This window comes from Euleptes europaea, chromosome 6 (assembly GCF_029931775.1).
Source record: "Euleptes europaea isolate rEulEur1 chromosome 6, rEulEur1.hap1, whole genome shotgun sequence".
NCBI classification, from domain to species: domain Eukaryota; kingdom Metazoa; phylum Chordata; class Lepidosauria; order Squamata; family Sphaerodactylidae; genus Euleptes; species Euleptes europaea.
The window spans coordinates 70,082,486-70,097,815 of NC_079317.1; the positions used below are offsets into that span (position 1 = coordinate 70,082,486).

The window sequence follows — 15,330 nt, forward strand, 5'->3', positions numbered from 1 at the left end:
CCAATGAGCTCAGGCAGGCATGTCATATGGCTTCCCTCATTTCACCTTCAAAATAGCTTTGAGACGTGTCATGGACCCTAGGGAGAGGGGGAGAGAATGGCTAAAGATCCCCATGTGAGCTTCATGGCAAAAATTGAGATTTCTCTTACTTCGATATCCTACCACACCTTAACAGCTCCAGTATATATGCATACTAGCAGGAAAATCTGCCACACAACTAAACTTACTTAACTCAGCAGAGTAAATATCCTGGCCATCCTTTAATATGAAAACAATTATTGAGAATTACTTAATTTCTGACTAAGGGGCAGAACATTTTTGTAAACAGTATGAAGTACTATGGGATGTGGAATGGTATAGTAGAGCCCTGTCTCATCAGATTTCAGAAGCTAAGCAGGGTCGGCATTTCGATGGGAGACCACCAAGTGAGACTCAGCAGAGGAAGGCACTGGCACACCACCTCTGCTTGGTCCCTTGCCTTGGAAACCCTATGGGGTTGCTGTAAGTCATCTGTGGCCTACCAGAACTTGACACACACGCACAAAGTACTGCAATTTTAATAATTTCCATAATTGCCCTTTCTATCTGTGACTATATGCAGTTCTTGTTTCAAAGGATCCAAAGACTATGCAGCTTAGCTTTGCAATGAGAAACATTTCTTCTCCTGCCCAAGTTAGTAGAAGGTGTGATGGTTTACAAGAAGCTGGTGTATCCTGCAATTCTGAACATATTTATTTGCAATAGGTTCCATGAAACAGGGTTAATGATTGAATTTAACGAATAGTTTGCAGATTCAGAGATGGGGCAAAGTACCCTCAAAGGGTTACTGGGGAAAATGAGTGCCCTTCCTAATGGACCCCAAAGTTTTGAGGGACAGGCATGACTGCTACAATAAAATATCTGAAAAAATATCTGATGCAACACATTAGCACTGGGAAACACATTGTTACCAGGTCTTTCACTCACTGCTTTTATTCAGTTTTATCTACCACAACTGCCTCATTTAAAATGACAATATATACAGATAAAGGTATGGTCCGTGCTAGAATGGCCCCACTAAACCAGAAAGTCAGGCAAAGAGAAGGCTCATGTGGTACCCTTACTATGCATCCACTGCATAAACAGCTGCGCTTAAGATGCAGCTGCCATCCCTCCCTTTAGTGTTCAAATACAGAAGAACGATAACATTTTCCAATATATTTCTAATTAGTGAAATGTCCATCAGTACTACTGGCAGGGTTGACCAATGGAAGATCTTTCCACATCAGGCCTCTGCAGCAGTCTGGTATGACCATGCCCCTTCTTGTTGTGCTTGTGACAGGAGTCCTAAAACGGGAGGCAAACAGGATTCAGTACAGGACTGAGCCCCTGCCTGGCCTGATGCTGCACCACTGCTGTAGGGGAAACAAGCAGAAGGGCTGGGTGGGACGTGAGTATACTCTTGCTACACATGCAGACCCTGCCTGTCCAGTGACCCTCTCCTCCCTGCCTTTGCTCTTCAAAGAGAAACTGCTGTTCGCAGGAAGAGCAGAGGGGAAAGGGCTCGCCAGGAAAGCAAGCAAGCGGTGCGAGCTGGCATGAAGAACACAATACTGCCAGCAACTGGTTTGGTCACACTGACCGAAGTCACCAAGATGCTTTTTGATTTCCAAAACAGAAACAAACATTTTTTTTTTAAAAAAAGATCCACAAGTTAATGGCTGAAGATTTACCTTTCTACGGTGCTTCCTTAAATCACTAGGCTGACAGATGCATGCAAAGAGGAGAAATTAAGATAAAGCAGATTTGCTGATGACCAGAAAATAGAAAGCATCATCAATATTAAATGGAACAGAGAACTGTTACAACTTTCTTTGGGAGAAGCCAAGAAACATTTTCAAGTTAGCCTGTCCATGAAAGCATTATGAAAAACAAAATACACTCTCATCCTAAAAGCATAAACATGATCGGAGTGTCTTGTTTGCAACACTGTACTTTGCAGAACTGTTCATTCATTCATGTATGAAGTAACTATATCACCTTTCTATCAGCAGTAAGAAGAGTCTAGGATCCTTCTTTAGTAACAAAGGTTAATTTAATGGATCTTCATTACATAATTAAATAACAGTAGTGTTAAACATTAATTTCTACCTTTTATATACTACCATATGTAGGAGTGCTTCTTGAGGGCGCTGCATGATACAGAGACCCTAAGAAGGCACTTCACAGTAAGCAACTTGGAGACCAACGCTTAGGCCCAGTGGAGACATAACAGTGAGAATATTTTAAATACACATAGGGGAACAGGAGCAAGATGTGAGCTCTCCCATCCACCCAAATACCAATTCCCTTCACATAAGTTTGATACTTCAGTGTATTTGTCACCATAAAACATACATTCAGATTCTTAATAATAATTAAGTATTTCAATGAACACATAACATTTTGAGCCAACTCACTTTCCCTACAGTCACAAAGATTGAAAAAAGAACTGCTTTTCAAAGGAACACAGGGGCCCAATTCAGCTCAGGCTTTCTCGCTTGTGCTGTTTTCCAGATCCAGAATGGACCCGGGGGGAGGAGTTATTTGCCTCATTTGGGAGTTGCACATACACAGAATACTGCACATTCAGCTCCAAAATGGAAGCAAGTGATTTGCCCCCCCCCCCTCCTGGGTTGTTACCCGGACTCAACTCATTAAAAATATAACACACAGTTCAGCCCTTTGGCATGATTAAAGGTTACTTTGGACTGAATCCAGCAAATGTTTTAAAGCAACAGAAGCACAAGCTACAACTTCTGTTTTGATCTCACAGGAACAAAAGTTTTACCACAGGCTTGTCTCTGTTCTCAGTGTACTTTACAAAACCGCCCACAATTTATAATATGGTGGACAAGCTACCGCTCAGTAAAGGTGGATACTTTGACATATCTTCCTTTACTATACACCAGTAGTGTTAAATGCTCAATAGCATCTTTTAAATCCAGAAGTGTAAAAGCCAGTAAGAATGACTGCACAGAAAAACTGGAGTCTGTAAATTCTGAGGTAGAAAATCACACTGATTATAGTTCGCGTTGTCAAAAATGGTCTCACTGCCTAACTATAGAATGATACTTTTATGTTTGAAATATTACAAAATATACATTCATCCATTCTGCCAAAATGTGCAAAATTAACTTAAGTAAGCTGTAGAAGAATTTCTGATGGGATGAGAAGAAACTGAACTACCACCCTTGACATATGTTGTCAGATCGGAACACAAACAGAGGTATCAATCAGGGCAAAACCCTGGAAACATTAAATCAGAAAAAATGTTTCAGCTTCATAACAGATGTGAACAGTACATAGATGGAGAGACAGGAGAACAAAAGAAGATCTAGTTTTTAATGTTCTTCCCTGTAACATTTTCTGCCTTAATACAGAAGGCAGGAAAGAGATACTTACTAGCGTCATGATACCTAGTCTATCTACTTCCCGAGCCGGACTGTGTGGCATTCGTCGAGGTGTAGAGCGGCCACTGCCAGGTGGAGAAGAGCCAGGAAGGGAACCGCCAGTAAACGGAGGAGGAAGAGAACCCATGGATCGAAACCGACCAAGATTGTCTAAACTTCCACTACCAACACGGCTTTCAATTTCTTCTGCTCGCTGTTCAGTGTTTTCCTTTTCTTCTTGTATGAGCCTAAAGAATTAAGACATATCCGGTCTTCAACATTACTGAGAAAAATGCAGGCAGCAAAGAAGATAAAGTGCTCCCCCCAGTGGGTTAACTTATGTTATAGACAGCAAGGCTGAGTCTCCCATAAGCTCCTCCTCTTTGCTATCTGTCTTTAACACCAACGAATTAACACTGGCAAAAGGTGACAACTGAATTATAGCACACACAAAGCAGTTAGACCTAGGACTATTTTTTCCAACAGTTTGGGCCAACTGACCAAGTATAATGACCTGTATACACAAAATAAAAATGGTGTCCATTAAAATCTGTATGCTATAATGTTTATACATTAAGCAGCAAAAAAAAAAAAAAAAATCTAGCCCTCAATAACAATAAATTCTAGTTCCAAATAAACATAAAATTAGAAAGTGATAAAATATAAGCCATACCTAATTTCTTTGTTGATGGCATCTAGCTGTTCCTGAAGCATCATGGCTAAAGTCTGGGCATCTGCCTGACCACTAGGTGACAGGAGATCAACTGAACTGAATATTGTTTCTCTGTCATCTTCACCATCAGAGATGTCAACGTCACTCTCAAAGGCTTGTGCAACATTTGCCAACACGCTTGCTTGTTGTGCACGCTCCCAGTCTTGTTCATTAAGAGTCTGAACCTGTTTGAACACAGACGACCCCCCATTTGAATTACCAATTTCTTTCTACTTAACAAAAGAAACATAAAATGATTCTGACTTCACTTACATGCTGAAGGTTATCCATCAAGACATCAGTTTAGAATGCAATAAAACCAAAACAGCAAACATTACTGCAGCATAGTGATATGAACCTAACATATTCATATAAAATATGCACCAATACATAAAGTCAACCTTATATCAGCATGACAGAAGTATCTGTCAGTTCAGTGCCTACAGCAAGATTTTCAGTGGTTTTATCTGTGCAATCTAAGCATAGAAAAGACAGATGTACACACACGCTCTCTCTATAGAGACTATGTACACCTGCTCAATAGCTAATTGATTGCCTATGGGGTGTGGCCTGGATTCAACCCTTGCATCACACAATTGTTCGCACTGTCAAAGCCAGAACAGCCACCTGTTTAGTGTTGCACTCACAATCTCAACACAGCAATGAAAACCAGATGCACAGCCCCAGGATACAGCTGAATCACATTCAGCAGATAGTGCTTCTAATCTGCCCAACAGTATACAGTTCAAGTCAATACATGTCCACTCAAAATTAAGTCCCACTAAGTTCAATGAAACTTGCTGCTAGGTGGGTATACACAGGATTGCAACTTCTTCAAACCCGTATTTTAGTGAAGAACTCATCTTGCACATAGGCATGGAAGATTTCCTTATAGAATGATTTTTAAAACAGCACTCTTAATAGTACTTTTTAAATGCTCTCCTACCTTTGAAGGCTCATCTCGCAGAGCTGCCAAACGTCCTTTCTGTGGACGTCTTAACACAGAGGTGCTGTAAGAATCTGTCTGGCTGTCAACAATGGCTGCAGGTGCTACTGGATATCTAAAATCTGGTACACTGCCCAAATTTGACCGACTGAAAGAGAAGTGGACAACATCTTTAGCATTACTAGTGACACTGTCTAGTGTTTTAGTGATTTAAAAGCAGGGAACAAATTCATTCTTTGTTAAAACTTGTACCTATGATGAAGGGAAGAGCCCCTGATCCTCATCTGATCATTTTCCACCCTCAGTGCTTCAATGTTTAATACTAGTTGATCCTACAAAGAAAAAGAAGTTCCAGAGAAATTAATTTTACTGTTTTCTCCAACATAAACACACTCATTTGATGTAAACATAGATTTAGCACTAAAGCAGTTTTCAAACCCCAGCCTAATCACCACTCCAATGAAAAAAAATGTTCTTGGAAAAGCAGCTACCGTTCAGCCTTCATTTGTTTACCTCCAGAACAGCTCTGAATAAATGTGGCACTTATACCTCTGATTTGTGAGCATATTTTTGAGGAAATGCTAGTGAAGAAGAAGGATTCTCTTATAGGATATGAGAGGACTGGATTCTATTTCCATAGTCAAGTGGGGAAAGCCCAAAATTCTGGGAGCAGTTCTAAACAAAACAAAAGTCTGTTGGGTATGCATCAATCTTATTTATTATTTTGAATAAGCATGCATTGCTATCATGCACTAAAGATCCTGAGTTGCTGCAGCCTGGTTAGCATGAGATTCAACAGCAAAATCTAGTCCTGGAATTACCGAAGGTGAAACCATCTTGCCTAGTTCCAACACAAATAGTACAATGAAAATATGTTAAACGAATAGTTAAATTGTGGAGCTCCCTGCCCCAAAATGTGGTGATGGCTGCCAACTTGGAAGGCTTTAAGAGGGGAGTGGACATGTTCATGGAGGAAAGGGGTATTCATGTCTACTAGTTAAAATGGATCCTAGTCATGATGCATACCTATTCTCTCCAGGATCAGAGGAGAATGCCTATTATCTTAGGTGCTGTGGAACACAGGCAGGATGGTGCTGCTGCAGTCGTCTTGTTTGTGGGCGACCTAGAGGCACCTGGTTGGCCACTATGTGAACAGACTGCTGGACTTGATGGGCCTTGGTCTGATCCAGCAGGGCTTTTCTTATGTTCTTAAAATAACTTCCAAGAGTTATTTATATGGTTGTGGTGTGGATCCTGACAAGTTTATTCATATGAAGGGAATGGAGTTTTCTTCCAGTGTACAAATAAGAGAGCTGCTGTAAAAATCAGTGGCAACTAGCACCGAATAGATTATTTAAAATTCCTCTCTCGGCTGGTAATAAGTGCTAGTTTTGCACCTCTCCAAAAGCATACTACATTCATATGTGGTGGTCATACCCAAGGGCTCCGGTTATTGGCAAACAGTACAAAAGACAATTTTCAAAATATGGGTCCCTAATCTGAAACCTGAAACTTATCTCTTGAATTTATAAATATCATAACTACTGATCCCAGAAAGGTATGCTATATGCTTTGACCTCTGCAAGGATGGTTGTTGCACATTAGTGGAAACAGCAGACATTGCCAGGAAAATTAGAATAGTTCTTACAAGATGTGGGAATTATCAATAGACAAACTAACAGCAATTCAAAATTCTGAGTGTTTTAGATTACAAAAAATTGCAACAATTGGCTGCATTTTGTAAAAAAATCCTTACACTGTTAGAAATGAATGGATAAGAAATAACAATAACTGTATATTCTCTTCGTTCTTTTGTTTTTAATTTGTGAACTAGATATATTGTTTGCTCTGTATACTGGTTCTGATTATGCATTGTTGCATTTTAACAAAAAAGTTCAAAAAATTATCTTCCAAATATTAATAGTAGTAATTTATTCCAATGTCAAAACTTTATCAACTTATTCATTTTAATTGCATAACAGCTGTAGCATTATTTTATACAGTTTTATATTCAGCGAATACCTTCTCGTTTTGGAGCTCCTCAATTTGTTTCTTAACATTTTCAACTTCACGAAGAAGAGCATTCTGGGGGGAGGGGGGAGATTAATTCACAAGGTAATTAATAGTTAAAATCTTCAATTATTGACATTTTTAAGTTCAGAAATTTTACCACAAGTTATATATACTACTTCTGAAAAATATTGCTTTACTTTATTCCACTGTTAAACTCTCTGGCTCCTTCTGTTAGGCATGATTTCAGAATTCTCTATCTGCTTTTGATAGATATTAGCACTAATGTCCTGCTATTTATATCACCCTCCAACTAGTTATTGATCTCATTATAAATAGTTGGATGAATGTCTATTTACAAATATACATTGTTAAAAGGATGCTATTGCATTCCAAGCAATAATCGTAGCATTTGCAATTACTTTATCTTCTAGAGCAGCCATTCTTTCTTTAAGATGAAGTTGAAGTCTCTCGTTAGATTCAGACAGAAGTTTGTCAACAGTATCAGATAAACGTTTATTATGCTCTTCATTCATTTTCTCTCTTTGTCGAGCCTAGACGGACATAGTAAGAAAAAAAAGGTTAATACATTTTGCCTCCCTGCTATTTTTAAGCACACAGATTCGTCAATGACTTCTACGAGTCTGTCTGCTCCAGTTATGGAGTCAGTGAAGACAACAAAATGTTGCATGTATTTCCACGTTTTCTGCTGCACAGCATAATGTATAAGCTCTTCCAAACTCTACAATTCTTGCACAACTCAGTGAGAGTTGTGACTGGGCCTGTCCAAGATAAAAAACACAATGGGGTCCGAAGGGGTATTTTGAAGTCTCTCAGGAGTCTCAGCCACTGGCCATTTTGACAATAATGATGCAAGAGTTTCCTTCAAAATAATGCAACAAAATAGGCCATTTTAGTTACAGGTGGCAGACTTTGTTCTAAGGGGGGAGGGAAAACACAAGCATGTAATTTATTTGCTCTGTGCTGGCTTCCCTTTGTCACATTCTGGAACAGGAACTTTCCACTGGGATTTATGTGGAAAGAAGTACAGGACTATATTTGAAAAAATATTATGGATAGATCTGAAGATGTTACTGTTATGTTAGGAGTAAGTCTACTCGATGTATTTTTCTACTTTTCTAATTTAAGAGCATGAGCCAGAAGGTTTGGCCTGTGCCTTTAAAAGAGCCAGTTGTACAGTTCTGGACTCTGCCTGAAATAGTTTGTTGTTCTGTCAGTTAATTTACATCTGACAAAGTGAGCTTTTACTCTCAAAAGCGTATACCTCAAAAATCTTGGTCTCTGTTAAATTATATTGGTTTTTTTTCCACGTTGTGAACTGCTATGCCTCCCATGGGATCCAAAATCGGTTAAACATCAGTTAATCATCTGTCAGGTAAAGACTAACTATACACGGAGTACAAAGCTATACTTCTTTCTGCCAGCATACATTTTATCATTAGACAAATGGAAAAAAAGAAAAAAGACACCAGTTGTCATTGCCAAGACATACCCTTAGCAATTCCTGGTTCTTCTCCTCCAGCTGTGCTTCCATCTGCCTCAATCGTTCTTCAATGTTACCATGCCTTTCTTCAGCCTGCCATTTTAAAAACCAAACTTTAGTGAGCATCTCAATGTGCTGGGAAAAAATTATCAGCAAGCAAGCATATCATGCTTTATGCATTTTTGTTCATAAAGTGCAAGATGTTTTATTGCCAGTTCCCAGCAAAACAAGGAATGGATTCATGTATCAAATAAATAAGCAATTAACCCTTGCACCCTGGAACATCTTGCTTTGGTGACTGATGGTGAATGAAAATCTCAGCATAAAAGACTTAGCGCTCACTTTTCTTACAATAAAAGAAAATGCATTCACATTATTTCTTCTCTAAATTGTCCCCATCCCATTGCCTCAATTTTAGTAGTGAAAGCGGGGGTGTAGGTGTGGGGGAAGAGCAAGAAGCAGCAAGCAGAAATAAGGACATCTGTCCTTTGTGCAAATTCTACCTTCCTAAACTTGGAAGAATGTTCCAACACTTTAGCATCTTTAGCTGCAGAGATCCCAGAAGACAAACGGTCAGGCTAAAAAGCCAATAAGGAACAGGAAAGGTAATGGAAGAAACAAGAGTGAAGACTGAGAAAGGCACCAAGAACCCATTTGTAACTATCTGACATAACATGGCTTCAAGATGAATATCTACTTCCAACAGAAGCCAGAGCAAGACTTTATAACAAAGCTGACAAAAGAGCTGCCCAAGCAATCTCCAAACATTAAAAAAACAAAACAATTAAAAATGAATTGTTCACATATCAAAGAGCTAGGAAACAGGATAACAGAGAGTACAGTTATCTGGGCTTTTGACTGACCCAGTAAAAGAAAAATGCACAAGAAATAAGAAAAAAAATTACTTTGTAAGAGAGCCAGTTATTTCAGTTGAAGAAAATCATGTTTTTCACTATATTACAGATTGTATGCCTACCTTAGTAAGTGCTGCGACTCTCTGAGCCAATTCAGCCTCTACCTCTGGCAGAGTTTCAGCTTTTCTTAAAGTCTGTTGCAATTTCTGCTCAGCTAGTTCTAGTCGTTCTTGCAACTGTCTGTTCTTATCCTCACTCTAAGGCAAGAACACAGAAAGGTTGTTTGCGTATACTCACTGCTGCAGGCAAAACCCTGATATATTTCATGCGAGTACTGGAGAGCACATTTTTTTCCAGAAAGCAATTTTTCCAGCACTGAATAAACATTACCAATGCAAGAGTGGAACAACTAGGTTAAATAAAGAATTTATAATTAAAAGAAGCTCTTTTAACATGTCGTTTTAGATCAAAGTGGTGATAGCTATTGTCCTCATCATCATAAGCAGCTTTGTTCTTCAGATCATGTCCAGATACATACAAAGCTTCTAAGTAAATTAGTTATACAGCACCCAATTTAGGGTTGCCAGGGCCAGCCTAGCAACCAGTCAGAAACCAAGAATGGTGGGGACATGGGGGGTGGCCATCAGCAACTGCATGATGTCACTTCCAGTTTCCCCCAGAAGTGATTCCATACCTCTAGGAAACCAAAGTTTCCAGTGATTCACAGAGAGGACTGATGTCACTACTGAGGATTGAGAAGTAACACCAATCCTCTCTAGAAATCCCCCAAACCCATAAAGCTTCTTCCTAGAAAGACATGACATCACTTCTTGGTTTTCTTGGAAGTGACATCACGTCATCACTAACAACGATTTTCTTTCTTTTAATTCTTTCATCCTTTTGCTACTGGAATGCCAATGAATGAGGACTGCTGGATGGGAGATCTTGCTTAGAGCAACACTAAACAAACTGGGAATTTGCCATATATTATAAGCAATGGAATTTGCCATATACTATAAACACACACACTAATTGCTTCATTTAAGCTTATGCTCCCTTACTGCACCTTGTTAAGATTAGGCACCCTTTTTCTCACTCAGAACATTATCAGTCAGAGCTAGACAGACCTGCCAACTCCTTAATATATATGGGTCAGTCATATTAATTCAATTGTGTCTGAATTTCATAGCCTTAAGTAATAGTAAAAAAATATTCTCAAAATATAGAGTAAATGCTGAAAGAGAGGTTGTGTCCTGCCATTCTGCTCCACAAAGTATGGATCCTTCCTCCGGCACTAGAAAGTTTTCACCAGTGAAAGCCTCCATACTTAGCTGTGCAGAATTTTAAGACACAGCACATTCATATGCCTCTGAAAGAGTGACTGCCATGTTAATTTGCACTACTGCAAAGGAGCCTCTAACACCGTCCTGTATCAAATATACTTGGCATATGATAGGAGGCTACCATAAATTGGGAAAAAAATATACTATGCATTTGAACAACAGTAGCTACCTGTCGGTGCAGAGAATCTTTATTAGCAATTTCATTTTCAAGTTTATCATTGAGGTCATGCACAGATGTAGCTTCACGTTGTGCAGCGAGGTAGCGTTTTTCAAGGGTTGTGATACGCTCTTCCATATCTTCCTTTTGAGCCATAGCCTGAAATTAAAATTATTTGTCAGGAGATTAAGAAATACAGTTTTTTTGTTTTGTTTTTTTTGCATTTGCTCTCCATTAATACATGTTTAATAGGCAGCCCTGAAAGTTGGGTATAGAAAAAAACTAGAAAATGCTTATATGATCAATTTGCAACAACTGCAATTTGTTTAATTCAGACAGATAATGAACTGTGCCTTACAGAGCCCTCAGGTGACCTTTTTTTGTATTTGTTCAATTGAGGATTTCTCCTTCTATTTCTGCCTAGAGTTCCATTTGAAATGTGGCGTTAGAGGAGAATTTTACAGATACTGTGAACCACCAGAAAGACAAATAAGTGGGTTCTAGATCAAATCAAGCCTGAACTCTCCCTAGAAGCTAAAATGACTAAACTGAGGCTATGTACTTTGGTCACATTATCAGAATACAAGGCTCACTGGAAAAGGCAATAATCCTAGGAAAAGTTGAAGGCAGCGGGAAAAGAGGAAGACCCAACATAAGATGGATAAACTCAATAAAGACAGCTGCAGCCCCCAGTTTGCAAGACTGTTAACGATACGATGTTTTGGAGGTTATTAATTTATAGGGTCACCATAAGTCCGAAGCAAAACAGGATTGCACTTACCTGTAACTGTTGTAATTGAGTGATCTTCTGTACAGGCACACATGAGGGACCCCGCAGGCCAGCCGCAGAAGACCTGACTGTAAAGCTTTCCAGAAGATTTAAAGTGTTTGGAGCACTCCCCCGTCTTGAGACAGTGTTTCCCGCCCAAAGAGGCATGTGACAGGGACAGGGACAGCACTCCTCCTTCAGTTCGCCCTTCACCACTGTGGAAGATGACAGCCCCTCAGAGCAAGCAGCCCACAGCAGGGAAAGGAGAGAGGGTTGTGTGCCTGCACAAAAGACTACTCGATGAACAACAGTTACAGGTAAGTGCAACCATGTTTTCAACACTGTGGCATCTGTGCAGTCCTACATGGGAAAGTAGCAAGCTCATTGACTGAGGTGAGCATGGGCCGGTCAGTGAAAAGGCGACTACAACATCGCCCTTACCACACCTGCCTCATTCCTCAAATGCCTAACAAATGTGGATGGAGTCAACCAGGTAGTGGCTCTGCAGATATCGTTCAGCAAGACTTTGCCAAAAAAAAAAACAGCTGATGATGCTTGGGCCCTGGTGGAGTGAGCTTTCAGTGGAAGAGGGCATGTTACATCAACCAACAAGTATGCCAATTTTACTGTGGACACCACCCATCTGGATAGGATTTGAGAAGATGCCGCCCTGGCCTTGTGCGGGCTGTTTCCTCAACTGATGCTGTCTAGCACTGCATCTCCATGGTGGCAAAGAGAGAATTGAAGGAGGAGTGTTCTCCTTGCCTCCATTACATGCCCGTTTGGGTGGGAAACATCAGCTTGAGACAGAGGGGAGGGGGAGCTCTCCAAATCTTCTGGAAAGCTTTACAGTCAGGTTCTCCATGGCTGGCTTATGCAGTCCCCCACGTGGGGCTGCACAGAAGACACAATGATAAACTCGACTGCATTCCTTGTGTGTGTGTGAAGTGCCATCAACTCTAAATTCAAGTTATAGTATTTTCACTTCAGAGCTTATAGCCAAATAAAATATCACAGACAGCAACATTATCTCAGTCCTTCCAAGCCACAAATAATCTAGGCCAAGGGACAATTAAGATCACTGAACATTGACTACTAAATAGTTAAAACCAACAATTCCTCACCTCTCGTACATCTCTTTGCAGCTTTGTATTCATTTCTTCCGATTTTATTAAATCTTTTCTAGCAGTGTCAAGATCTTCTTCCAGTTCTGCTACTCTGTTCGAAAGGGCAGTGATACGTTCTTTCATTTGAGCTTGCTCCTTCGTTTGTTTCTCGATGATATCTTGAAGTTCTATTACTTTAGCAAGGTCTTCATCATGACTCAGAGAGCCATTGGAAGATCTCTGCAGGGGGTGAGAAGCTGTTTTTATTCTTTAAAACTTCAGCACAATAATTTCACTGGACACTAGTAATTTTTCCAAGTTAAGCCACCATGATTTAAGTGCAGAGAATAAGTTAAAACTGAGAGCATGTTCACTTGCCACTTACTAGGGAGAAGTCTCAATACAAAACTAGTCTCAGGTTCTCAAATGACCCTCTCCCCAGGGTGAAAATAAAGATAGGTAAGGAAGACATTCAAATAAATGTTGTATATACAATCAGTTATTACTTCTGGTAGTGACAGGATGGTCTTAGATGTATATTTCTGCGTGCACATCCAAGAGCAGTACCATGTTCAGATCTGTTCACAGAAAGTAATGAAGAGGTGCTAGAATCAACAATTATACCTACCTTCCCATTAGTGCTAGGTGTATTTTCCTGATCATTATTAACATCAGGCATCCCATCAGCCTGTGTTCTTTTCTGATTGTTTTGTTCTTTCAAAATCATTAACTGAAACATGAAAAGAAAGCAGTGCATCAATTTGCATACATCAAAAGGATATTCATTTTGGAATAGAAAAGGAGCTTGTCTGGGGCATGATATTTAACAGATGTCCATGTGAATGTGATTGGCAGCTAATGTCTTCAACGGAGTCCCTGTCCTCATAGGAGAACAAAGGCCTTTGCTGCAGCACCAACTTGATGTGGAACCCTCTCCCACAGCTAATTAATTGGCACTTAGCTCATTTAGTTTCAGGCACCTGGTGAACTTTTGTTCTCTCATGGTTTGGTTTAATTTAGTTGATTCCTAAATCCCTTTTTATATGGATTTGTTTCTTGCAGACTGTGTTTTGTGAGAGTATGAAAAGTTACAGCTTGGGCTGGCTTATTGGACCTGCTGCATGGCAAATAGATGTAAATTATTGTTTATATCATAATTTATTTGTAAGTCACCATGGATGCCTTGTGCTAGGAGGATACGGAGGGAAATCATTTAAAAATAAGCATTTATGATTTACAGCAACAATATTTCTAAAACTGAGAAAACAACATGCACAACTACTGCCTTCAAAGGTAAAGTATAACTGAGACTACTTCCCACAGTATGTTGAAAGGATATTTAACAATCAAGTCTTTGAGGTGTACTTCAAAGTATAGTTTGAGTAGAGTTTTCTTGGGCTATGGTTTTCTACTCACGATGACTGATCTACAATAGCCACATTTATCAAATTACATTAAGTAAATGGCCGTGTCCATTAGCGCTTAGAGCCAACTGAAACATTTCTGTGGCAACATGGCTACTGAAAACTAGCACAGGGCAACTGAATTCAGATGAAGCCCATACGAACTTGATTCCTAATATAACCACACCTGATTGGAGCCAACTGATATTGACCAGGTTTATCACATCACTTATGCGGTAAATCTGAATCAGCCCTTAGAATTCTAGGTAGGGCAAAAAGCAGCAGAGCTTTTCTACAGGAGCTTCCATGCACACTGAGGGCTTCTGAAGCCTCCCCTTCCAATCACAGTTCATTGTGCCCCCTTGAAAGATGCTCCAAACAAAGTTAGTGAGATGGATTTTTGTTTAAACCTACCTCCTTGTGTGTAGTACCTAGTTCTTCTTCCAACAAGCTACATCTTTCAAGTGCTACTCGTAATCTTTCCCTTACCTGAAAAGGTAAAGTGTGAACATCAAGAAATTCTGCCATCATTAGAGAAGTAAATACTCAGATATTTAGATTGAAAACTCAGGATTTTCTTTATTCTGACAATGCATGTGGGGGGGACGCATTATATTTTGCATTCTTAAAAGCAATAAAGTATTCACTGCCATATGACTATCTTCTGGGTCAGACAAGGCAAACACAAAAGTGCTGCACTAATTATCATCAGTTGTCTGAGATGACAATATAGTTCAGCGTTTCGGATTAATTCAGATAATTTAAATTTATGTTTTCATTTTGTAATTTCATTTCTTGAATAAGCATGCATGCTAATTGCAGTTATAGTTAAAACATGTTGGCTTGTGAATTAATAGAACCTTTCTACTACCTAGGATAATAATCTAACCTTCATACATATGGGGATAGATCTAGTGGACTGTAAGCAAATTTCTGCTCATGGAATACAGTTTTCCCAACACTTCTTCCCACTGCAGTACTTTTTGATCATTCAATTATCCCTCTGCAGTGATCAAAAAGCTGTTCCTCAGGACTGGGAGACCTTCTGGAACAGCATGAGATGTGGCACGTGAGGTTGCAGAAGGATGGGGGAAGTGATAAAAATGAGGGAATCAC

At 39.6% G+C, this 15,330-nt stretch overlaps 1 protein-coding gene across 5 annotated transcripts in view; it reads right to left on the minus strand.

Annotated features, from left to right (window-relative positions):
* The window catches only part of PPFIA1 (PTPRF interacting protein alpha 1), a 55,136-nt gene that overhangs the window by 21,100 nt on the left and 18,706 nt on the right, over positions 1-15,330 (minus strand). For 3 of the 5 annotated variants that reach the window (XM_056851819.1, XM_056851817.1, XM_056851815.1), the window contains exons 5-17: positions 14,629-14,703; positions 13,440-13,541; positions 12,830-13,051; positions 10,949-11,095; positions 9,559-9,693; positions 8,592-8,675; positions 7,501-7,632; positions 7,091-7,153; positions 5,321-5,400; positions 5,069-5,216; positions 4,084-4,307; positions 3,424-3,658; positions 1,713-1,742 (exon numbers count right to left, since the gene is read on the minus strand). In XM_056851819.1, the coding sequence (XP_056707797.1) occupies positions 1,713-1,742; positions 3,424-3,658; positions 4,084-4,307; positions 5,069-5,216; positions 5,321-5,400; positions 7,091-7,153; positions 7,501-7,632; positions 8,592-8,675; positions 9,559-9,693; positions 10,949-11,095; positions 12,830-13,051; positions 13,440-13,541; positions 14,629-14,703 (1,677 nt within the window). The remainder of the gene's footprint in view (positions 1-1,712; positions 1,743-3,423; positions 3,659-4,083; positions 4,308-5,068; positions 5,217-5,320; positions 5,401-7,090; positions 7,154-7,500; positions 7,633-8,591; positions 8,676-9,558; positions 9,694-10,948; positions 11,096-12,829; positions 13,052-13,439; positions 13,542-14,628; positions 14,704-15,330) is intronic. The other 2 variants (XM_056851820.1, XM_056851818.1) reach the window with 1 other exon arrangement.